The sequence below is a fragment of the Struthio camelus genome, chromosome 2, assembly GCF_040807025.1.
Source record: "Struthio camelus isolate bStrCam1 chromosome 2, bStrCam1.hap1, whole genome shotgun sequence".
In the NCBI taxonomy this organism is placed as follows: Eukaryota; Metazoa; Chordata; class Aves; order Struthioniformes; family Struthionidae; genus Struthio; species Struthio camelus.
Genome location: NC_090943.1, coordinates 142,010,152 through 142,035,220, shown reverse-complemented (window position 1 = coordinate 142,035,220; position 25,069 = coordinate 142,010,152). Strand labels below are relative to the sequence as shown.

Genomic DNA, 25,069 nt, shown 5'->3' with positions numbered 1-25,069 from the left:
TTGAGACAATAATTTAGAACACCAAAAATAATTTTGAAAAGTTATATCTGTGCTTAATCAACTATTCTTCTACATATTCATTAACTGTTAAGCAACCTTTTTATCAGCCAAGATGTACAAAGTAGCAGCATTTATTTATAGGAAAATAATATTTTTCCTATGAAGAGAGCAAACGCCTTTGCTTTGAAATTTCTCTTGTATATCTTTCCTAGTGCACCTACTCTCCTCTTGCCTTCTTTTTTTTAATAAGTGGCTTTAGGATAAATTAATATGTATCAGATTCTCATCTACTCTGATAAAATTAAATAGAAACAACCATCCAAGTATGTTACTTTTCCAAATCAGATGTATTTATTATTACAAGACTATTTTATTGTGATATTATGCATCTGCCAATGATACTCCTTTTCCTACCTTCAGAGAACAGATGTGCCTAAACATGTTTTGGAGCGCTAGGAGATCTCAAACCAAGAAAATAAGGACTAATGAATTGGACCTTTTATGCTTCTTTCTCCCTCCTTCCTTCTCTGGGAAGAGATTTTCAGCTAATTCAGACAGCAGAAAAAAACTGCTGTGTAGCCTGAGGAAAGAGATGTTAAAACACAAACATGCCTATAGCAGTTGAACATCATTCATTTTCAACAATCGGCAAACACACTGGTTTGGGATGAAAGGATTACCTGGGGTCGTCCAGTATGTTTCTTATCCATCACAGGAGATTAATTATGTGGCATACACCTGTTTTGCCTTAATGGCTGTCTTCTGAACTTTGTGCAAAGGTAGAAAAGTAAGATACCTCTCAATATAGCTACAGACATTTCATCCCAGTTCGTGTGGTGGAACCAGAATAATACTTGTGTATACCATCAGGAATCATGGACAGTTATTATGTAAACCTGTTTTTGTCCAATAATTTGAAAGAGGAAGAAGGAGGAAGAGGAATGAAGGGATGATCTTAATATAGAATTCAGCCAATAAATGAGGATTCCCAACTTTGCCACAGCAAATCACCTAACTTAGGCCAACCTCACATTTTGCCTTTGTTAAATGAGACTAAGCAGAGTCTCCCAGGTTCCTAACTCTCTCGCTCTTGTTCTGTCTGTCTTCGCACCCCTGGCTCCACCAGTATTAGAGACAAGCGGTTTTGTCTTTCCTTTCTATTCCTACTTTGATGCCAACAGGGTAGCACGAGAACACAGACTGTGCAAGAGTAGAGGTATAAAGAAAAGCAGGGGAGAGAAACCACAGGCAAAATCCTGTTCAACCCCTGTTCATCATGGCCAGCCACGCCGTGGGTAATCCAGTCAGCATTTTAAGGGTTGACTGCATATTGGATATTCTCAGTTGGACTTTTTTTTTTCTTAGTTTATTTGCCAAGAAGCCTCTACTGAATGTGTGTTTGCTGAACATGAATGCCAAGATTTTACAAAAGGTAACAACTGCACCAAATTTGAGCAAATTTTCTCTGAACTATGAAAGTCCCCAAAGCTATGACAACTCCCCCTACTATGGTTTCCTGAGCCACACCATGAAGGTGCTTGAGGCCCTCATATGCACATGGGATAAGTGACAGGTCTTCCCAATAACCTTTGGCTGAATCATTTTTGATGAAATAACTCCAAAAAAAATTCAGCTTGTGGTAGACTTCTGTATGGAAATTTTCAATTCAAATAGTTCAGGCTTAGCAAAGTTATAAACAAGGAAAATAAGGCTCTAAAATGGGAAGACTGGAAAAGAAAATAAATGTGGTAATTTCCTCTCATATGCCTGGAGTTACTACTAAGGCTATATTATAAAACTGTCAAAATTTGAGATACAGATGTCCGTGAATTTTCTCATCACTGTTATCAGTGCCATCATCCTTTAAACACTTTTATGCCTGACCATAGTCTGCGTTCCACTATAAGAAGGCATAGAGGCGTGATGAAGCCAAGCACATGGGAACTGCATTGTGCCCTGTACCCAGCTATCATAACCTCGCAAATGAAAACCTATATAATGACTTGAACTGTAATAAATATCTGCAGCTCCTATACACAACTTCTCTGTTGCCTACACTAGTGCCAAAAATACTCTATCCACAGAAGCATGACTGTATTGTGGTTCAAGGGAAGGAACCATGTGGGTTTTATACCTTTCAACCTCAATCCTATTAGCAGTGCTTGGCAAAGCATATATGTCTATATTACCCCACAGCTGATAAATTTTATTACAGCCTTAGTCAGCTTGTGCACACCTACCGTTATTTAACCTTTGTTGAACCCACACAATGTACTTGTCTCCCATCAAACTGAAAGGCCTCACAGTCACTATGTGCACCTTGGACCCAAACTGCACAAAGCAGTACTAGAATGACACACCCTTCCTTCAGGTACATGCATTAGCCGGTAAAAGTGCTCAGCCCTCCTGTCTGTGCCATGGCCGTGCCGATCAGCTGGGCTCAGTCTCAGCTCTGGGAGCCTCCTCTAACTAACCCTTCTTCTTCAACAGGGCTGCCCCACACAGCATGAACGCCACTGCCCTGCTTGTATGGACCTCTGCTGGTTACCACCAGTCCAATAGCTGACTAGAATAACTTGAGTTTTGGAGCACAATATGCTCGAGAAGGGAGTGAGGCGTCAATAGACAAACTTAACTCTGTGCTAACCAACATTTGTGCCTAGTACTACAATTAACTCCACTGCTTACTAGTTAAAAAAATAGCAATAGGAGTAACCTCAGAACTATATGTGATGGAGCGGGGACCTCCTGTACTACTACAAATAGTAGTACTACTAAAAGTACTACTACAAATACACCAAAACCTGGGAATTTTGGCTGATATGGTAGACTTGCCTGGAGGATGAATTACCAGGCAGGCGGGTTTCATGTAGGTAAGAGGTCTGGCTAGAAAGGAGAACGGCTTGGAGAGGGCAGCCCACCTGGGCCTATGAAAGGAGGGACTGAGGACAGGGGAGCGGTACAATGAGAGTCCATCACCTAGAGGCTGGAAAACGGGTCTGTCACAGTCTGGAGGCCTGTTTGTGAGAAAGGAGGCTGAAGGAGAAGCCTGTGAGGGCCATGGATTTGTTTGCTTTGCAATTTTATTAGAATTTGGCTAAAGGACTCACCTGAGTTGGAAGGGGATTGGACATTTGTAGTGCCTGGAATGCAGTGTTGAGTCACGGCTGTAGTGGATGTAGGCTGAAGATCTGTGTAGAGAAATGGGGACAGAACAGTTGCTTTTTCTTATCATGCCACAAGGGATTGTCTTGCATGGCCATTCTAATTAGAGACAAATCTGAAATGCCCTCTCTGTACAGGGACAAAGGGAAATAACTGAAATTTCTGCATAGAAGACCAGGTAACAACACAGAAGGAAGAGGCCCAAAATCATCTTCAGAAAACCCAGCAATAGCAACAGAAACAGTCTCTGTACCCTCCGCACAGCCCCTCCGCACAAAGGAAAAATGGACCTCTGGAAACTACCTGGCTGTAAAGAGAAAGGCTCAGACAGGCCAGCCCCAGCTTCAGAGACCATTGGCCAGCCGACAGTCACCAGCGGGCCTTTTAAAGGAAAACAAGAAAAATACTAGACAGAAAGGCATCAGGAAATGGGGTGATCCCACTTCTGTCAGGAGAGGCTCAGGCAGCACGCAGGGACTTTGACAGCTTCTGGCAGCAACTAGACATTTTACTCCCAGCAGAGCAGTCTGTCTCCTGTCCTCACCCTCCTACCCTCAGCTGGGCATCCTTCCAAGCTCAGTCCAGGTGTAATGGAGTGAGGCCAGCTGAAACCTTTGTGGCTGGTTCAGGGCTGGGAAGCAAATTTCATTCACACACACTGGATTACACTGCCTTGGAGCTTTCCTGTCCAGGGAACTGCATTAGCCTTAAAAAAAAAAGAGCCATGGAAATCCACCTTTCGCAAAGAGCAGCTCTCTTTTAACATTTACAAGAATCAAAGGCAACTTTCCCAAAGGCTGCTTCTCCTTCTCTGTTCCAGCCCATGTACAGGCTGACAGAGGCTCTGTCAACCCACAAATTTCTTGGTGACAGAACGAAGCTTTCAAGCCAAGCTGGCTTGGCCTCGAGGGTTTAAAAGCACTGAGGACAGAACTTAGTGCTTTAAGCTCAAGCCTTTTCCTGTTGTGCCTTTTTCCTGCCCACAATAAAGAGGGGGCCATTGTATAAGCTGCTGCATTCTGCTCGTTTGCACTGAGCAGTTGCGTGAAGGCTTGCCCCATATAGTTGTGTAAGGAGCTAATTATGATTCTGTAATTAGCCATGTGGAAGGACAGACTGAGGAGGGAAGCACTGTACCAGTGGGTACAGAGAGGTCCCTGAGTCAGAGCCACCGAACAGTTGGGTGTGCAGATAGCTAAGATCATAAGCTCAGATCAGAGTAGGGAATAACTTTATAGAGGAGGAAATAACCAAAGTAAATGACTCATAGCTTATAAAATACACAAATCAGTTGGGTACTAGACAGGGGAGGTAATTGGACATAGTCATCATATTACTGTGGGGAAATGTCCAGAAATAGTTGTCCGAGCAGTGCGTTTTACCTAGCCTTTGCAACCTGTCCTTTTTTTTTCAGTAGATACACAAAAACAGACTGTATTTGTTTATACACACATCCTGACTGAGGTGTAGATTTATTTTTACACTGGGAGAACATTTGTAAACATGACAACAACATTTGATAGGTTACTAAATTGAAAAGGAAATGCATTCTCAAAATTACTTCTTAGGTCCTGAAAACAATCCACAAGCAAATATCCTACTCTCCAGAGAGGGAACTCATTAACACTTTTAATAGCCTTGTATATGTTTGGAACAAGAGTCCCTGAAGAAGAATACTGGTTGCAAACAACTGCTTGTGAGGCCTGTCAGGAGGGCAATGGTTAGACCCAGCTGCAACTCCAGCCACTCTTCTTAGTTTTACAGAGAAACAACAAATAGTCATGGACATATCAGAGAGGACTGACAGATTTCAAAGAACTGGCCCCTAAACTCTCCCTTTTGTACTATAAAGACACCAGCTAATGGAGCCAGAGCATTTTATACCCAGCAGCTGACAGATAACCAAATTGGCTACTAACTGCTTCTGTGCCAATGAAATTGATGGAGTTGCCTTTCCACAGTTTCCTAATGAGCTTCCTGAAATGGCAGGTGGGATACAAATCAGCCATCAGCTCCATTGTCAGCATCAACAGCTGGTTCGTAAATGCTGGCACACAGACTTTTGGACTGTGAAGGAGCCATGTGCTTTGGATCCTGTGGGATCTCTGTGGAGAAGATGGGCACCCTTGCAACCGTGCTCCAACTATGCATAACCCTCAGAAGAGCGGTGGAATGGTAGTCTTCCAGGGACTACAGACAAAATTTTCCAATACAAGTAGGGGGAGGCAAGGAATAAGTGTCTGGGCATATCTCAGTATGCAAACCATCAGTATCCGCTGGGACTACAGTCCCTTTGCTCCAGCAGCACTACACAGAGAAGTACAGCGTAGGGCACAGTTCTCTGGCTGCGTTAGTTGTGCAGCATCAGGCAGCTCAGGATAACCACTGCTGGTCCTATAAAACCCACCTTGTGCTTTAAGTGTGGCAAAGCTCTGGTGTCCTCTACATTAAAGATACATGGAAAATAGTGCTTCTAATCTAAAAGAAATACTAATTTATGATGTAGAATTTGCACCTTATTTTTCAAAATTGCATACAGAAGTGACATAGAATACTTCTGCCTAAATGCCACAATTCACAATTCCTGAAAAACAGGAGTAAAAAATGTATCCTATTACGAGCAGTTTGAATTGTGATCCCTCACAATTTAGGATTTTGTAAAACGGGAGAACTCTGAGGGCTTGAGCTGACAAAAAAGACATAGGGAGCTTCATTCCACTCTCACTTAGGTGAAAGAGCAAATGCCAACTGTTTTCAGTGGGAACTGGCTCAGAGCTTCTCTGCCCACATTGTGAAGACAATTTTAAAGTCCTTCTGTGTTTTCCCAAGAAACCTGATTTCCACAGCTTGTCTTATGCTTTTGAAAATATTTGATCAAGGATCATAGTCAGTACCTCAGATATATTTTCCATGCATATGGAAACAATTGAAATCATCATTCACTCTCTCTAAGTCAAACACTTTTGACAACTAAAATATTGTCTTTTTAAAGCCTTTTGAAAACTTAATGCAAATCATTCACAGACCTTTGAGGATTTTTTGGGGAGGTGAGGAAGCAGACATGTCTGAAGGTCACCAAGATTACCACACACCGCTAACTCCTTGCAGGCTGCAGCTCTGATAACATTTTGAAAACTGCTTAGCACATTGAAAACTGAGGCTATAGCTGAACAATTACTATCTCGCCAAAGTCAGCCCATGTACCTGAAGCAGCACTCTCCTCAGCCAGAGAGGGATCAGCCAGGACAAAAGACCATGGATTTCCCTGTCCTCTGAAACACTCTTTAAAACCTGTTCTTAGAGGCAAGAGACCCTCAGTCTCCCAGAGTAATCACTCTTCCCTGACAGATAGACAATACTCTTGTTATCAGAATGGGCAAACTGTTTCCTTTGCTCTAAATTCATATGAAATCAATTTGGGGACTTTTTCAAACAGATGACACAATACACTTACCTTTGTTTGTTATAGATGTTTCCTAATATAAGAAAAAGGGAATGTTGTCTAAACAAATTGCTTTCCTTTTTTTTTTTTTAGAGGGACATATAACCTCATGGTGACACATAATTACCCACATCATTTTCAGCTTAGGGTATAAATAGATATTCTGATTTCTCATTTAACACTAGTCATGCCAGATTCTCATCTGCAGTAAATTAAAGTAGTCAGAGAGACCATGCTAGAAATCTAGCCCAATTCATTTCCATCATAAAATGTGGAATTTAGTGTTTTCAGACTGCAGCCACAAAGATACTAATGGCCTCATTTTGTCATCAGTATAGGAGAGGACAGTAAGGACAGGGTAGGTCCTCACACAATTGTATAAATTTACTAAAGATCTAGCCCAGCATTTTTTACTCAGCTTTGTTAGAGACCTCAGGTTCAGTCTTGCCCTATTGTAAATCAGTCCCTTGAAACTGAAAGGGGATGAACATACAGGGGGTAAGTATTTTGCTCAGCAGAAGCTGTTTGTGGGATTGTGTTCCTGCTCATTATCTGATAATAGTCTATGGATATTGAACCCCTTGGACTAGTTTTTTGTATAGCAGGGGGAAACACACACATGAGCGGATAAACATACAGGCACATTTTGTGAGAAAACTCACCACTGCTAGAAGCATCGTTGAGATTTAGCAGCCCACTTCCGAGCCCTCTGTAACTATGGTAACTGTAGGTCCCATTTCCATTGATGTACAATACCTCCTGTGTGCTGGAAACAGCTGATGTTGAGTAAGTGACCTGGGCCGGCTCTTGTTTGTATTGTTTGTCAGCTGGAGCAGCTTCATCCTGCAAAAACAAAGAAAGGTTTCAAATTATTGCTACATTTCACCTTGCACGAGAGAAGCTTTTCCATTGTGAAGATTTCCTATCTATTGCTTTCAGAAAAGTATAATACACGTTAAACAAGCACAGACGTGTTTCTGATTGACAGGTTATCAGCTGAAAAGAAATAATGATAAAGGTAAGGATACAGTCTTCCCATAAAATCTGGGAATGTTCATTTATTTGTGCTCCACTAGCCAACCATACCGTTTCTCAAAGGGGGAGATGCATCCTCTCACCCTGAAGAGCTTACCGTCTCCTCCAAAATCGAACTCTAACTAGAAATATCACGGGAAGGAGCAGGAAAAAAAAACACATTACTTTCTGGCTAGAGGAGTGAGTCTTCTGAGTCAGAGAATCATCTTTCTCAATGAAACACACCAATTCAGAACACATCAATTGCTTCTCTTAATGCATCAGTCTCAGAAATAACAGAAGGGACAGCACAAAACAAAACAATTTTTGATGTTTTCAGAGGGCTGAATGAGTGACCATCCACGCAAGGGGCAAGTAGAAAAGATATCTTTGCAAACATGACCTAAAAGCATCTGTAGCATCTCATACACGGGTATGAGCAGCGACTGTTTGTATGACATGGGTTCATCTCATGTTCTCTGTTTGCCTCTTAGATGTTTGCATAATATTGAGAAGGATTTAGCAGAATGACCCTCTAACTTTGCCTTAAAGATGATCACGTTTATGGGGGGAAAAAAACCTCTTTTTCCTATCTGTGTTTTTGTTAGCTGCTGCTTAGATCACCTCACCTCCATTCACGATCACAGAATGTTCCTGTGGCAACTCTAGTAATGACATGGAGGAAAAATAAAGCATTAAGAAAAGACTTAATGCATTTTAGTAGCTGGAAGGAAGGAAAACTATAAGTATGTGACTGCTCAACCAACAACACAGATTTGAGTGTTGGAGTTTCTGATTTAGCCTTCAATTGTATTTGGTTTTTTTCTTTGCTTCTTTTTAACTTTTAGACTTTTTTAATGGGCCTCATTTTGCACTATTATCTGATGAAAATTTATTTCAGTGATTTCATATAAAACGTATCCATGAAACATCAGTATTTAAAAAACATAGAGCATTTCAGAGTAGTTAACTGAACAACGATCTGGAAGTCATTACCTTCCCTTTATGTGACTTGCCCGTTTTATGCTTCTCTCTTCTGCATAGCCCTTTCATGGTTGCTAAATACACCAAAATTATTAAGAATGTTATAAATTATCTCAAAGCTTTATTATAATGTTTTTTTAAAAATAAGACTGTATATACCAGCACAGAAGGATCAAATAGTTAGAACAGTGGCCTAAGTATCCAATTTCTGTGTCTAAGCAAAAAAAAAAAAATCTCAAGTAACTTTCATTTTTCTGTTATGAGCAGAAACCATTTCCATCTCTCAAATATGAGAGTATCAGCTTTTCTGAAATAAAGGTATCCCTGTCTTTTAGTTATTTATTGGTTAAGGAGACTTGGACACAACTGAGACGACTCACAAGAAAGAATATATATTATTAACCGAAATTTTAATATTTAATACAGAACATGGAACCATCAGATAATTAATTGCATAAGCAATTAGAATGGGACCTCTTGGGCACTAGTACAGACTGAGGCGAAGTTTTGCATTGTTAGGAGAACAGGCCAATACTGAAGTCTCCTATGTATTTTCTTAATTAATATTAGAGCCAAACAAAAGTCAAAAATTACCATGTATTTTTGCCAGGAATTCAACTTCAATATCATTTACCTTTTATCTCCAGAGGTCCTTGCTGTCTCTTATAAAAGAGAATATATTATATTCTATGAGAAAATATTCATAAGCCATACAATAAAGTTATGCCTTGGCAAGAAAGCTTAAATCATCATCCAAATCCTTAACATTCACAAGTCTTGCATCTTTATTTCTAAAACTAGATGATACTTCCTGCCATAGATTCACTCAGGGCCTTATTCTGTTCTCACAAAGATCCATCAGGGATCTTCCAGCAGATTTATAAAGGACTGTACTGCAAAGGGTATTAACTCCTGTAAACTGACAAAATACACTGCTTAACCATACGGACATCTGCAATTTTGTAACTCCTCGATTTTTTTAGCAATAAATGCACTAGAGTCTCCAGTAGAACTACTGCACAGCTGGGAAATGCCAGCACCAGGGCTGAGCAGAGTATCTCAGGGCCTGCCTCCCGACTGTCTGGGACCCACAGATTTGCTGTCTCTGAATTTACATGTGAAACCGCCTAGAGTGTGAGCTGAAAAAACAATGGTGAGTTCATCAGAGCTGATGCACTGAGCTTATGTCGGAGCACAGAGCAAGCAGGGTCTGGCTAGAGTGCAGAGCCAGGGCGCTCCACATCAGCATACACAAGCCCGTGCGTTGGAGCATGTGGCCAAGAAGGAGGAGACCTGAGTTCTGGGTCCATGTTGCAATACAAGGTGAAGAGGTGGAAAATTTGGGACGTACGGTCTTTGCTAGCAGCAGTGAGGAGCGGACTTGAACTCAGAGCGACCATCTCCTAGCAACCAGACTAAAAGCAAAGCTGTGGTGGGAGTCAGAGCTGAAGCTGTGCCACTGTGTGGAAAGAAATGTGCACTTCATAGGGCTGCCGAGATAACAACACAAAGGGAGCATGACTCAGTTGCCTTTGAAAGAAGTGCTGCCTCGGGAGGCTTCCAGCCCTGCTCCCTTCCTGTCGATACCTCTCACTCAGCAGCTCCCCAACACACGGCTCACAAGCAGCCGACATCGGGAACCCAATCCTGGTGATGCAATCTCAGTGGTGTGCTCCCTCCTCAGAACGGCCCTGTGAGACACCGCGGCAAGCCGTGGGCTGGGGGTTGCGGAGGCTACCCAAGCGTCTTGGCAGGGACCGCACGTCCCCGAGGGGTGAACTCCTTGCAGCTGGGGAGAATGCTGAGCCCAGGACTCCTGGGTCTGGGGTATGAGCTCTGATCTCCTGGCCCCTATACAAAAGGCGCTTCCTCCAAATACTACACATATTTTTCAAGAGCAGGCCAATCATCTGTACCCAAACGATGAATATGGTGCCATACATTTCAGACCTGGAGTCTAGGCCTTACATAAGTGCCTATCTCAGCACGTCAAGATGACTAAATGCAGAAGCATAGATTCTGGACAATTTTATCTAGCATTTGCTGAGCTGGCTTAGTTCTCGTTCCTACCTGTAGTATTATGAACTTCTAGCCTCGTCCCAGGGGCTAGGTATTATCTCATTTGCATTCCTACGGGATTTAAATGTTTTTCAGGAATCTTTTGTACTTTAAAAAGCATAACTTCTGTCCTTTTTCCTTGCACCCACACTGAGAATAAAGGAGCCAAGCTCTCCTTCTCTTGGGGAGAGAGAACATGAATACAATATTCACTTTTATATAGCTGATGTTTACTCTACACAGATCCATTCTCTTCTTTCTGTCCATCTCAACTGCCTTTGCCTTTAAACTAATGTAAAAATTAAATAAACATAGTATTGTTCTAGAACTGAGATTTTTTTAATATTCCATGTTAGTTGCTCAGCACTTCTTACAGATGAAACCTTCCCTGCTATTTGACATTTATATTGCAAAGGCTTAATAAATTATTTAAAATATGAAACTTTTTGATATTTTAATTCCATAAAAATCAGTAACAATTAACTAACCATTTATTACCAAGTTTAAGCTAACTACCTGGAACACACACTTATCTAACTCATATTATTTATAAAAGCTGTCAAGTACTAGCTAACCATTTTAAAGCTACTTATAATTTACCTTTAATAAAAAGTATGAAGAAGATGCAGATAAAATATTTGTCCAGCTAGAATTTGAAATAAACGACCTCTATTTTATATATAGCAGTGGAAATAAGTCATACTTCTAACAACATTTTTCTTCTTACTTTACTTTGGAGGAGAAGTAATTCAGCTCTTCAGCATATTTTCTGGAAAATCATGGAAATCGCAGAAATAAAAAATTACCTTTTGGGTACCAAAAGCATTCTGAAATACCAAGTTATCTATTCACTTGAAAAAGTGGAATCATGAAGTACATACTATGATCCTCAGCTTGGTTTGTATGACAGATATCTATGTTTCACTTTTATGCCCAGGTCTGCACTAGAAGGAGAACTTTTTTTTTTTCTCCTTAAAAAAGCATATTTTTGTTTTATCGTTGAAGTGATTAAGTAATCTTCTAAGGACAGTACATGCTTGGAAAATATTCCATGAACTATTGCATAACCTGTATATTGAAAAAAAACTGCTCTGATTCATAATCTAAGCAGCTAAAGAATAGCTTGAAAGGAAATACCATCCACAGCAACACAGATGCTAGCGCAGAACATCACGACTGCACTATACAGGGCGAGGCTCACTGGCTGCCTCACAGCCTCCTGCTCCCTGTGCCAGAGGACGCACAGCATTGACATTTCTCTTCAAAAAGCCTTCTCATTATGGAAGCCACTCTAGCAATGCCATAGCTCCTTTTTGTTCCCCATCTCTTTCACACCGCCACCTCCAAAATAATAGAAGAAATTAATAGCTTGTCAAAACAAAAAGCTCTGGCAACTCGATGCCGCTGAGTTTTGATCCCATGTATACAGCAGTGTCAGAAATCTATGCACTCCCATTAAGAACATTGCTATTTCCTCGGCTGTTGCTCCAGCGCTACCAATAGGCACGTAAATCCCAAAAGAGAGCGTTTCTGCAGATGAGCTCACATAGACAACACAGGCAGACCAAAAACCTGACAAAACTTTTACAACAAGAGTATAAGTGGTAATCTTTCAAAAATGGCAAAGATGGCAACAAGTGTTTAACTTATGGCCTTTGTGAAATGCCCTTTCTACCAGACTGGCAAATCAACAACTCTGAGAACGTCAGCTTTGAACTGCCCATAGGTCAACGTGAATTTTCCTACTCGATTAGAAGAGAGAAAAATATATATATTTATATATTTGCCTTATGTTTCTTAATACTTTATTTTTTGAATATGAGTAAACTGTCAAACGTAGCTTGCTTGTTGCTCTTGTCAGTAAATACTTCTCTCAGAATACCACTTTGAGGTTAGAATTACTCAAATGCAGATTAGTCTTCAAACAGATAGGCAAGCCAGGGACCCTACATTTGCATATGGCTTTCCATTTTTTCAGCAGAGGGAAAAAAAAGTCATTCACATGAGAAAAACAAACAATGCTTTCATGTGCTTTACAAAAAATTTTAGCCTCAATAGCCTGTAGGGTGGCTTAGAAGAAAGGAGATAATGTTTCATGTATTTTCCCATATTTTCCCATTTGAAACACATCAATATATTTCTATGATTTTTTAATCAAAAGTATAATAAACAGAAGTACATGATAAAACCACATAGCGCCTTTCAAAGAATGCCCAATTAAGCCTCACAATACTCCTTTTAGATTGGACATTTATCACTGTTTTTCAGACGGTGAGATTCTGACAAGAAAGTCAACCTTCAGCTAGCATTATGTAATACATGAAGTGCTTGAATTCTGCAACCACAGTAACATAATGGACTTCTCCTTGTGTAACTTCCTTTTTTAAAAAATCACATGAGAAAAAGCTCAAATTCCATCAGGGACATCCTGCTGAATCTGTAGGGGTATATGCAGAGCTAGAACCTCTCCAGCCATCCTCAAACACCCGTGTAAAGAAAACACCAGGGGTAAGCGATCACGGTCATCTGCACAGAGCAAGGCGCTCAAAGGTGCATGAGCCACAGCATTTCTGGCTTCCTTTGCAGGGTCCAGGAGGCGGTGCATCCTTAGAGACCCAGACATTTCTGCCATTTCCTCTCCTCAAGACCTGATAAAGTTCACCATGTGCTCTGTCTCTTCAAACTTGTCTCATACTGGCTCTTCCGAATCCCTGACTCCTCCTCCCATCCTCCTTGCTTCTCCAGTTTCATTTTCTACCCTTCATCCTAATTACAGGCTCCTTGCCTGGAAAATCTTAATCTCTTTCTTCCAAGCAAGTCTCTTGCTCCCTGACCCCTGAGTACCTTCAGCATCTCAGGTCCTTTCATTTCCTAATTTGTATTTAATCAATGTCTCAACCCATTATGGTCCTATCTGAGATTTTCTCTACCACCTCAGATTCTTTTAAATTTCATAATCCTCAAAATCCCATTCTACCAGGAGCAAAACCATTGTCCACAATTAACTAAGATAGCTCCTATTTTCAGCCCATATTATTTTTCCTCAGTTATATCTGACCCTTTGACATCCTTAATACATCTGATCACAATTTCCATTATGCTCAGTCAGCCTCAGCTACTCACTTCCTCACTTCCAATCCCATTTCATAATCTCACTTTCCCTTCATCCCTTTTCATCTCTGATCCTGTCATGGTTCACAGTCCCAACACTCATCCTCTTCCTTCATCAATGAGATCAACTTCCTAGTCACACCCACTGAAATTCAAATAATGCAGGAATTTAGCTACTAAAATGCTTTGTGTGTGTAAGCAAGGGCATCCAGAGGCACATCCTTGACATAAATGTCACCACTATAGCATCAAGATCAAACACAAAACTTTAATTTTTTTAATAAATGGTAAACATATTTAAGGATCAAACTGCCCTTAAAGGACAAACCTTTACCCATTCTTGGAAATGGCTGACATTTTCTCTAAAAGAGTTCAGCAGATGGAAGACATACAGAATGGAAAAAGTAATGCCTCATGGCTGAAGGTCAAGAAGTATTTTTATATCTAGCATTTTAATACAAAGGGTCAAGTAATCTTAATAAATGATGATACTACCAACTGCTTGAATAATACACAGTGTTCTAAGAAAAACACCATACCTTTCATTAGCTTGAATTACATTAAATTGATTCTCTAGTGTTTGACCCAGCTTTTAATTTTATGACCAAATCCTGAGAGCCTAGACAGCTAAAACTATTTTGGCAAAATTTTCCTTGAATACTGCAATAAGGCTGTTGACTCAGTGCTTAGGAAGGATGGATATGGTATTTCTGTAAAACGATGGATGTGAGTTTCGACTTTAGTTTTGGTTTCCATTGCATGTTCTTTCTCCCCTCTTCCTCTGCAGTTGTTAAGGCTTATGTTGGGATTAATGCTCACTAAAAATAGCCTATTCAAGACTACAGAGGACTGAACAAAATACACAAATGCACACAATTCACCAAGTACAAAATGCAGATGAAGCTTCCCAGCAGTCCTTTGCATCAATTGACCTTCATATTTAAAGTACTGAATACTTTAAAAGGACAACATCTTTTAATATTGTAGGAGGCACAAGACTGCTCTTATATCTCTGATGATCTAAGCAAGGAGGGATATGACGGTTTGCAGAAAGATATTAACCTTTTCCCAGACCAGAAGAAGATCAGCCCAAAAGCTGATCTAATAAAAGATATTACCTTTCCCTGAAAGCCTTTTTCCCTTAGAACACGAAGAGCAAAAACCAGATGTTCAGTTGAAGTCAGCACAACTTCAGTATCTACAATGAGCAAAGCCATTTTTGTTAATTCATGTAATGTTTGCCATGCTGCATGCTGCTCTCTTACCTCAAAATCATCCTGAATACCATCCTACAAAACTTCCAGTCCCAATATGGAGGGAGTACTAACCCAAAGTTAACATCTACCTTAGGTTACAGCTGATCGCACTGAACTTACAGCTGAAATCTGAAATTTGAATTGCTAGAATCTTTATAGTCTATTTAGGAAAATATTTAAAACATACCAGAGATGTATTTTCTGTGATGGCTGAAGTTATTCTCTGATAACTTTCCAAGACAGATATCTATGCCAAGCATTTCTCCACCTTTCAGGCTGGTCACGGGATTCTTTAAAGCTATCAGTCTGCTCAAAGTCCCACAACCTATTGTCAAAAATCATCAGGCTAAATAGACTCAAAAAAATAACTGTGTCTCTGGACAGATTCCTTCCCCTTTAAATTTAGTTGTCCTTCATAAACAGCATTCCAGATCTCTGTCAGAGGATAAGGTACTAGAATTATGGGTGAGCTTTTAGCACAGCCAGCAGAAAGGCTCCTGAGTTTTTCCCTGGAAGTATCAAGAGTAAATTTGAGCAAAGTGGTTTAAATAAAACAAAAAGCCAAGTCTAAATAATTTCTCAGAACTCAAGCCAATTTTTCTTTAGTTTGGAAAGTGTTTTGATGATTCAGAAATGGACTTGCCCATGAAAGTAAGAGATCCATAACTGTCTGTCTTGTGTATGCACACTATTTCTCCTCTGGTAAGGAACAGCTAGTGGACTGCACAACTTTCTGTTTCCCACCCTCCGCATTCACATCCATATCTTTCTCAGCTACTCTCCCTGGTTTTTTTTTTCACCTTTGCACACTTCAATCAGGACTAGAAATACCACAAATACACAGAAAAAACTGTAACACATCCTCTCTGAATGGAAGAAAATCCCGAGAAATCTCAGAAGAAAGTCTGTTCTCGGGAGACATACTGCCCCATTCTGCAGCTCAGTTAAAGCTGGGTATTCCAGCTAGGCTGAACACCCACACTTCAGTTGCTAGTCTATCACTTTACCCACTATGACATGGAGAGTACACCAGTTTCAGCCTTTGAATTTTCTGGCACAGCAATAACATTATATGAAAAAAATGCTGCTGGTATGAAGATGCAACTGTATCTAACACACTACTACCAGAAGTCTACGTATTAATGACAACTTTGCTGTGAGTCCAATATCAAAATAGTTTTCATACTTTAGAGACAAAAATAAGAAATATAATTTTTCAAATAGGGAGGCAATATTGATATAGTCTACGGGAACTAACTTGGGTGTAATAGAGAGTCCAGTGAGACATCTAAACTCCCTGTAGTGGCACAGGAGAAATGTGGCAACTTGAATAATATCTATGAGAATGCCAAATTAGCTGCCAAAAGTTTGAGTATCTCCAAAGCGTCTTCACAATACAGGCTCCAGAGCAAAGAAAAGAAAGGATCATGCTTCAGTTTCAGATTAGAAGGGTAGTAGGTTCCCTCTGCATTCAGTTTATTAACACTGAAATGAGCTGCCAGTGTCTCTACTGTCACGAGGCACCAAAAAATGACATATGCCAGTGTTTGACAAAAAATGAAAGCATGGGACTGACATGAAAAAAAGAAGATCAAAATTAAAAGGTGCTATTGTGTAGAAGAGAGAAAAGCAAACCTCTATTTATTTCCTGCATTTCTGATAGAACGACATCTTATTTGTAGACTGAAATGGGCATTTTAACCTTAAATAAAGGTTAGTGTTTTCATATTGCAGTGTTCCAGTGTTCCAGTCTTGTTTTTTCATCACTGCCACTTCATCTGCAGAAGAGAAAGCTGTTTTGGAAGATGTACTCAGATGGCTTTTGCAAGGAGTTGTTCGAGAATCGCTTTTGTTGGAGCAATAGCAAAGCAGAGGGATCGTTTTTCATAGCACTGTCAGTTTTAGCCAGTTCATTATCTGCTGCCATAGCAGAAGAGCAGATGAGGTTTCAGAGGTCACCAGTGCTGATGGTTGGGCATGGAAACACAGATGAGCTATTGGTACCGCTTAGGTGATTTTGAAGAAAAGTCACTGGAGAAAGAGAAACTGGATTCTTCTAAACCACATCTGTCCCTGTTCAAATTAAAAAGGATAGCATTTATCTTTATCTGCAACGCTTGGGATAAACTTGATGTTCTTCAGTAAAGTTCTAGAGAGCTGATTTTTCAACACGCCTTCCCCATAGTGTACTCTTTTTCCATTAGAGGCTACGAAATAGTAGAAAGTGTGATTGAGTGCAGCAATCACATTTGAGGATGGAAAGTGTCCTGCAAGTTAACCTTCTATACAGCCCCTGCTGTTCTTGTCTTCGGTTACAGTTGTCACTCTCCACAAACTATCTGAGCATTTCCTGTTGCATCAAAGAGGGAAATCTGAAGCATCGACATGGCCATGCTCTGGATTTGTCTTGAGAATCTTAACATATGAAAAAATTATTTAGTTAGCTAATGGTTTCACCACTAACAGTATGTAATGAAAATGGTCTCAACATATAAGACCAGTGGACCGTGCAAGACTCTACAGTGCACTGTGTATAAGGAGCAATGACTTCCTCAGTGTAATTTCAAATGATGTGACCAGATTACAAATATTTCCAGGCATGTAACTGGCAGAACTGGACCTGGTTTGAATAACCAGAGCAGACCAGTGTCTTTGAGTTCTGGCAAAAGCCCTACACACTCTTTGTGGAATGATTCAAATAAACTCAGGCATTTCACAGAATACATATGACATTTACCGTAAAGGAAGTCACATTAATTTAAATTCAGATAAGGGGACAAAAGTGCCATGAAAAGAGCAGGAGAGCCTCCAGAGCTGCCATTTTCTGTTTTGTAATGGAACATAAAAGGACAGGGGCAGGTGAAATTTCTTTTCCTCCCCATCGTACCAGAAGGAGATTTATTACTTTTATTTTTTATTCCATTAATAAATAAATTCATTATTTAGTATGCAGCAGCTGTATTAGGCCTCATATAGAATTTTTCCCTGTAAGGATAGGCAGAAAGTAAAGGCAGATTTGGACTGTCACCTAAAGAACAGCACAGCACAGCCCTTCCCTCAGGGCTTATGATAAATCATTGATTTAGGCCTTGTTTTAATATTTGACCTTGAGAATCCCCACCTCCTTTCTTGATTGGAATTTCCCTACCTGTTCTCAGCCAACATCTTCCTAGAAAGAAAAGCCAGTTTTCCCCAGGAGACTGCATAACTGAGTCCTTCAGCTTGCCACAGAGGACGGGATTAGAGAGAATATGAAAGGATCCTTTCCTTGTACCACCACCAGAGGCTAAGACAGCTGAAGGCAAAAGACAACATGGGAGCAAGCTTGCTGAGCCAGGCCTTGAGAGAGCTCATTTGATAACTGCCTAATCCTAAAACTGATCCACTGGATAAAAATTCTAGGTCTATGATGTTCCTGCTGAAATTACATTAGAGGAAAAGCTGAAGAAAGTAATGGCAGAACTCTGAAAATTCAGGTTTGCCAGCCAAACTGCCCAGCAAAAAAATCTTATGTTTCTGTATTCCCTCTCATCCTTCCACAGCCAATTTCGCTGGAGCGGCCAGCAGCTTGCAGAGCACAGATACTGATCATTTTTGCTGCTTCCTCATTTGCAAGCAGTACAAACAGATGAATCTGAATATCTGACCTTTCTTCCAAACAAAAACAACACAAACTGCATGAAAACAATGTCATCTTTCCCATCCAACGAGCAGTTTTGCCTGCAGGGAATGGTGTAGAATGAATCAATGTATTATGGAAGCTGATGCATGATGACAAAGACAGAGTATTTACTGCTGAACCAGAAGGATGCAAAGCAAGAGGAATTCCTGCTTCCCAGTGTACTTCTCTCATTCAAAACAAGCCTTGCTATGCCTCAGGCAGCTCCGCTTTTTATGATAAGAACCAAGTCTTCTTCTATATTTTTCATATTTATGCGTACTGTCCTCAAGAAATTATCTCAGAGCAGCACTCCTACATGAAGAGACCTTTCCCTCCCGCCTCCCCAGTATGCCATTTTGTAGTGAATATGATGGCCAATACTTTCAGCCAGGATAGATCAGCATCACCCCATTCAGTGCAGGAGGACTGTGCCACCAGAGCACCAAGAGAGAGAATTTTCGAACTCGTGAATCAAATGTTTAGGGAGCATACAAGGGACAGTGTGTGGGAGTAGTGGAGCAATGCTTGTGCCAGCTTTACAGATTTATTACTACAATATCATCATGGTCACCAAAATTAAGCCTCCCACTACAGGTCTCTTCGTCTAGTGCGTTACAACTGATATCACTCCCACCACTAACAGCATATCTTCTTGACACAAAACAGCTTTCCATACACCTGCTAGCTCTGGGTATGGAGAAGCAACTGCTCAAAAAGGCTTTATTGAAAAATTACGAGATATAATTTGGACTCGTTAGAGCTTTTTCATATTTCTCTTGTGCCCCACACTTTCTTTTAATATTACATATACTGGACTCTGCAGCAGGAGAATGGACCAAACCATTTTATATTAGATTCTAAATGAAATTATTCTTCATTTAGAAACAGAAGATGATAGCCTAGACATGAAGCATTTGAAGGTAATGCTGAATTAACCTCATCAGTTTCAACTAATTAAAAATGTCTGTGTGTTCTGCCTTGAAAAGTTAAAAAGCAGCATACTGGAGATTCCGGCATATTGCCATATTTATAGTATGTTGCCTCTTCCACAGGTAAATTCTAGTGGGAGTTACAGATAGCTGTCTTACAAAAAAGCACTTTTCTTGTCTTAAATAGAAAGTGATCGAGTTCTTCCTTGCGTGCATTTAATGACGGGTTCTTGCTTTCAGCAGTAGGTTCGACATTTTAAAAGTGCTTTGTTATGTATTTGATACATTTGATTTGTGGCTACTCCAATACTGCCTTAAAACTTGAACTGCATGTTTGTGAAAATGAAAAGTTTTTCCATAAATTTAATGCATCATGTCTGTTTTTAAACACTGCCTCAGGTATAACCTGACTTTTACAGTTAAGGAAAAAAAGAAAAAATCTTAAAAAAAAAAAAAAGGATCTTAAAAAACACTGACCTTCCCTCTCTCTCCTAAACATATTTAGCAGAAAGAAAATGTTTGGCCACTGAAGAATAGAAGACCTACTTTAAATTTTTGAGATAACTTTGTTCACATGCTTTAACTTTGATACTGTGAGTTTTGCATTTCACAAGAAGGGTCAGTAGATAAGAAGAGATGCTTTGGGGTATGGCCTTTTCATTCCAAAATCATCAAACCAGAGTAGCATAAGCTCTTGGAAGAAACAGAGAAGCGAACTTTGACCGGCCTATGGGAGGTGCACTTTCTGATTTGCTTCATTAATGGGAATAGTAAAACTGAAGCGTAATATGAAATACCATGAGTAGTAAGTATGAAATTTATGCACTGCAGAACAAATCTGTTCCCCAAATATTCTCATTTCAAGGGAAGATTCTTCTGGCATGATGCCTGGGCTGCTGGCCATAGATGTCTTGCCCTGTGCCTACCCTCTTTAGCAGCTGGTGCTGCTCCCAGGCAATGCACTCAGTTCTTGCCATCACAGCTTATTATATTTTACTATTTTTTTCCTGGAAAAATATGTTTCTAAATTTAGTTTAGGGACATTAAGCCAGTTGCTGAATTACCAAACATAAGCAGTCTGTGCATACGTTTCTACACAGAGAATCGTACTGTTCTGAGGAATACATCTGAATCCCTTGTGTAACTAATACTTTGAATTTACGAGTAATGTGTGATTGTTTAAAGTCCACCAAATCTGCTAATTCACTGAGGTAAACCAAAGTAAGCCACTCTTCTCCTGAAAAGCAAGAGTCTGCACACTGGGTTTGCACAGATTTCACTAAACTGGTCCATGCTTTGCACAGAAAAGAGGATTTACTCCTAAAAACACTACACCCTCCCTTTGCTCTAGGCAGCAGGATGCATGCAATGAAGTCATTAGCTAAATACAGGAAAGCAAAGACACAAAATCAAGCCTTTACATATTGGTCTCTATCCTAAAAGCATCTGGTTGGTTAGAAAAAACTTCACATTTAATATCTTCTTGCCATATGAAAGGGAGGGATAAGTAAAAACATCTCCATTGCTGGCTTTTATCATAGGAACATGAAGAACAGACACCCTGACTCCAAAATCTCCACCTTTGGGCTTGAGCTTTTACATCTACATTTCCACTGGCCCTGGCCTTTCCTCTTCTATCTCCCTCGTGGAAGATGACTAACAAAGGCACAAAGAGGATGACTGTTCTGCTCCCTGTTCATTCGTACTCCACCTGCAGTAGGAAGAGTGACACAGCTGCTTCAAAGTTACTACCCAAGAAACAACTTGCTACTCCATTCCCAAGCCTCCAGTTTTGTCAGCCTCCAGAATGGAAAACTTACATTGGCATTAATTTTATTTCACATTCAAGATCTTTTTGCAGCTCTAGGTCTTTAAAGTGTTCTCTGAAATCAGCAGCTTGAAATTCTACATATATGCACAGTATAAAGAGCCTGAAAATAAAGAAAATTACAGCATTTTCTAATTTAATGATGATCTCTGCGCTGAGGTGAAAAGTTAGCTGTTCACCTTAAGGCGTCCCTATAAATCTAAGGCATGAAATTCTTTGCAACTGCATGCTCTGCACATTCCTTTCCAACACATGCAGCAAATGTAAGGTAGGTTGGGCTGCAGGGTGGCAGCGGGGGGGGGGGGGGGGGGGGGGGGGGTTGCCCTGTGATACTCACTAGTCCATTCCAGCTGCATCTGCTACAAACAGAACCCTATCCAGCACTGCTGGAAGCAGGAATTTTGCCACTGACTTGAGAGGCAGTAGGATTTAAAATTACAATGCCTACTGCTTATTTTCTTCCCCTTGACAATATGGCCACTGCATTGTGAGTAGCAAGCTAAATTTCTCAATTCTAGTACGTAATTTGATCTCTTGACAATAATCCACATGCAGCTAAACAGTGCCTGCATAACATTTTGTGCCTCAGTGGTTAAAGCATATTATTTGGAACCACAAAAGCAAACCACAGACCAACTCAAAAGTAAAATAATCATTAGGTGCAGAAGTGATGGAAGCGACCAAGGAATGAGATGCAAACTAGCATGTGGGTATCCAACAACATTACAATCTTAGTGAACATTCTGGGCACAGATAAAATAGGACAAAATACCGATGTTCGGAAATCACTCAAATTCCTATTAAATACCTAATCGCAAAGAGATGCCAGAATGCAAACAACTACTATTAATAAAGCTTCTGAACTGCAAGAGGCAGTTCAACTTTGCAAGTTAAAGGGACTTTTGCCTCTTGTGGTTTTTAGGATTTCAGTTTCCGTTTGGCTGCTTTTTATTAAATGAACTATCCGTTCCCCTCTGCTCTTTTCTATTGTCTAAGACTCTCCAAGTCTCCCATTCTGAAGTGAAAATCACTTTGAGCCTGATTTTTCTTGGTTCTTATGTAAACATATAACAAGCCCTCATTCATTTCCCTCATTCCTCTGCACTGTTGCCACGTGCGGTCAGCATGGATGAAGTACTTTTCTTTCCCATCCTGTAGAGTAAATTACTCTCCATGAAATCCAAGAGGAAGTTTGCCCCTATTGCTTTCTCCTCCACCCTTTACAAGGACATATAGCTGATGTGCTCTTTCTGCATACTGAATAGCTGTGGCAAGGATTCAGTCTCCCTGAAGCAAAACCACTTCTTCATGCTCACTCTGAACTCACTGCCTGCTTTTACAGACGCACTGCCTCAGAAGGGCATTCTCCAATTCTCCACTGGGAGAGATTTTTGCATAACTCTGTTTTCTGTAACCAGTATTGTCCAAGCCTGCCCTTGATACAGAAAAATAGAATATAAATAGCAGAATAAAGAGAGCATTTAAGAGCCCTACAAATTGTTTCTTCCTTCCTCCTAGGAGCTGCAGCACACATTGATCAGGAAGGCGAACAACAGCATGCACACAGTGACACACATACATAACCTTCTTCCCCCTTTCCTGCTGTCTGAAGCATAATACAGGAAATAAGTGCTCAGTGTTAAGGTTTAGAAGGTATGCACTAGTGGCAGAGCTGAGAAACAAATTTTCTGTCCTCAAATACAAAGGATTAAACGTCTTTTTTCCCCCCCTCACTGCTAAAAAACAGAAACCATGATTCTGAAATGGCCCATGCCCTCACTGTCTTTCAGATTTTTAATTAGTTTCTTCCAAAACAGTTTTACAATTACCTGTAATTTGTCCGCCAATGATTTCCTTCCTTCTTAATAGAGACAAAAATGGTTTCTGGTCTTTAACAGCCAGACATTTCTTTTGTTTATAAAAACTGTGCTTTCCTTAGGTCAACCCCCTTGTTACACGCACAGAAACGGCACCATAAATTGTATGGAGGCAGATCATTAACATCTCCTTACAAACCTCAATTTCTTTAAAAATGAGCATTTAGGAATTAGATGTAAATGGAAGGAAACACAGTAGCAGTGATTTCCAAGTGGCAGTACATGTGCACTTCTATTAATATTCAGACGTATTGCATTAGCACAGAACTTGTATCCAGTCTGCAACTGGCACTTGCATCAAGCTGCTCTATTCAGGTTGCTGCTATGACAACTATCCAGAGGCAAATGTCAGGTCAGCTGCCAGCATATGTGTCGAGGACATAATTGCTTTGTCAGAAACCTAATAGCCACCTACTCCCACTCCTCTAACAGCTAAAAGCAATAATGTTAAAATTACTAAATGATGTGACATTCTTAACCTCCTATTCATATCCTACCAGAGCACTGACAACTTAAGATTTGCTGTCTTTTTTTCTCCAAAACTAGAAAAGGGGAGAAGAGTGTGTTTAAAGTGTCTATCTGCAAACTAACATTCATTTATGTTTCAGTGTAAACATGAGATCTTTAAACTTTTTCTTCCTTGAGGGACTAGATATTATCTTTCCCTCCTCCATGATGATTATAGACACTTAATTTGCATGGATACAAATCACAGTATGGACAAAGTCATAGCTTTCATCTTGATGAGAAGTTTCTTCAAAAATGTATTCAGTGTATATTATAAAGAACTGCTTCATAGCATCATAGTGCATCACTCCTATCGACCTGAAATGAAAAGCTCAGATAATCAATGGGTTTTTTTTCTTCAGTTTAGCTTTTATAATTAAGGAAACTGGTAGCTTCCATAGGGCCCAGAAAAATCACATACACGTTTTTCCTAATCTTACATCGTACTTTTAATCTTATGATTAAAAAAGAGATTTAACATTTAATTTAGAGAACTTTTCCTAGATACTTAGTAGATATAGCAAAATAATGAAAACAGAGATAGAGATGTAGAAATATCTCTCATGCAGCTATCTTCAAATATGATCTAGTATGACGAATTACAGAAAGTCTGCACATAACTGCCTTGTTCAGTGAAAGAGAAATTGTTTCCCACGCACACATGGAGACATACACATATCCTAATGCAGGAAACCTTTTTCTTATCATGTATTTTCCGTAAAATATTGACAGACATGTACTTTGTGAAGAGCCTACTAATTTAAAAAGCACCAGCTGTGGCTGAGAATGCCTTGATTAGGTTGTGAGATATGTAAGATAATTTTCGTTCTCCTCTGATCTTAAACTCTCTTTTGGCTTCACTTGTAATTTTCTGTCTGACTACAAAAGAAACATACATCACATGTCCTATTACTCTGGGCACAAGTATCAATGAAGGATATTTAGTTTACTCCTTTGGCTACCCAAAACCTCTGCATGCTATGGTAGCCCTTCCATGACACTACCCACTGAAACAGAGGCCAAATAGCTAAAATAACATGGATTGGCTTAAATCCAGCAGATAATCCAGCCTACTGGCTTCACAGGCATATGTGACCATAATTCTCCTATATACAAATATAATAATGAATTCTCAAAGGTTCAGATTCCTAACTATTAGAAATCAACATGGTGCCAATTAAGCTATGTCGATTTGCCAAATGATCCAGGGTACTATATACAACATGTCTACAAAAAG

General features: G+C 40.0%; 1 protein-coding gene across 5 annotated transcripts in view; it reads right to left on the bottom strand.

Annotated features, from left to right (window-relative positions):
- The window catches only part of NOL4 (nucleolar protein 4), a 197,229-nt gene that overhangs the window by 6,809 nt on the left and 165,351 nt on the right, over positions 1–25,069 (bottom strand). For 3 of the 5 annotated variants that reach the window (XM_009683063.2, XM_009683061.2, XM_068932787.1), the window contains 2 exons: positions 7,270–7,450; positions 3,111–3,191 (listed from right to left, as the gene is read on the bottom strand). In XM_009683063.2, coding sequence (XP_009681358.2) covers positions 3,111–3,191; positions 7,270–7,450 — 262 coding nt within the window. The remainder of the gene's footprint in view (positions 1–3,110; positions 3,192–7,269; positions 7,451–25,069) is intronic. The other 2 variants (XM_009683064.2, XM_009683062.2) reach the window with 1 other exon arrangement.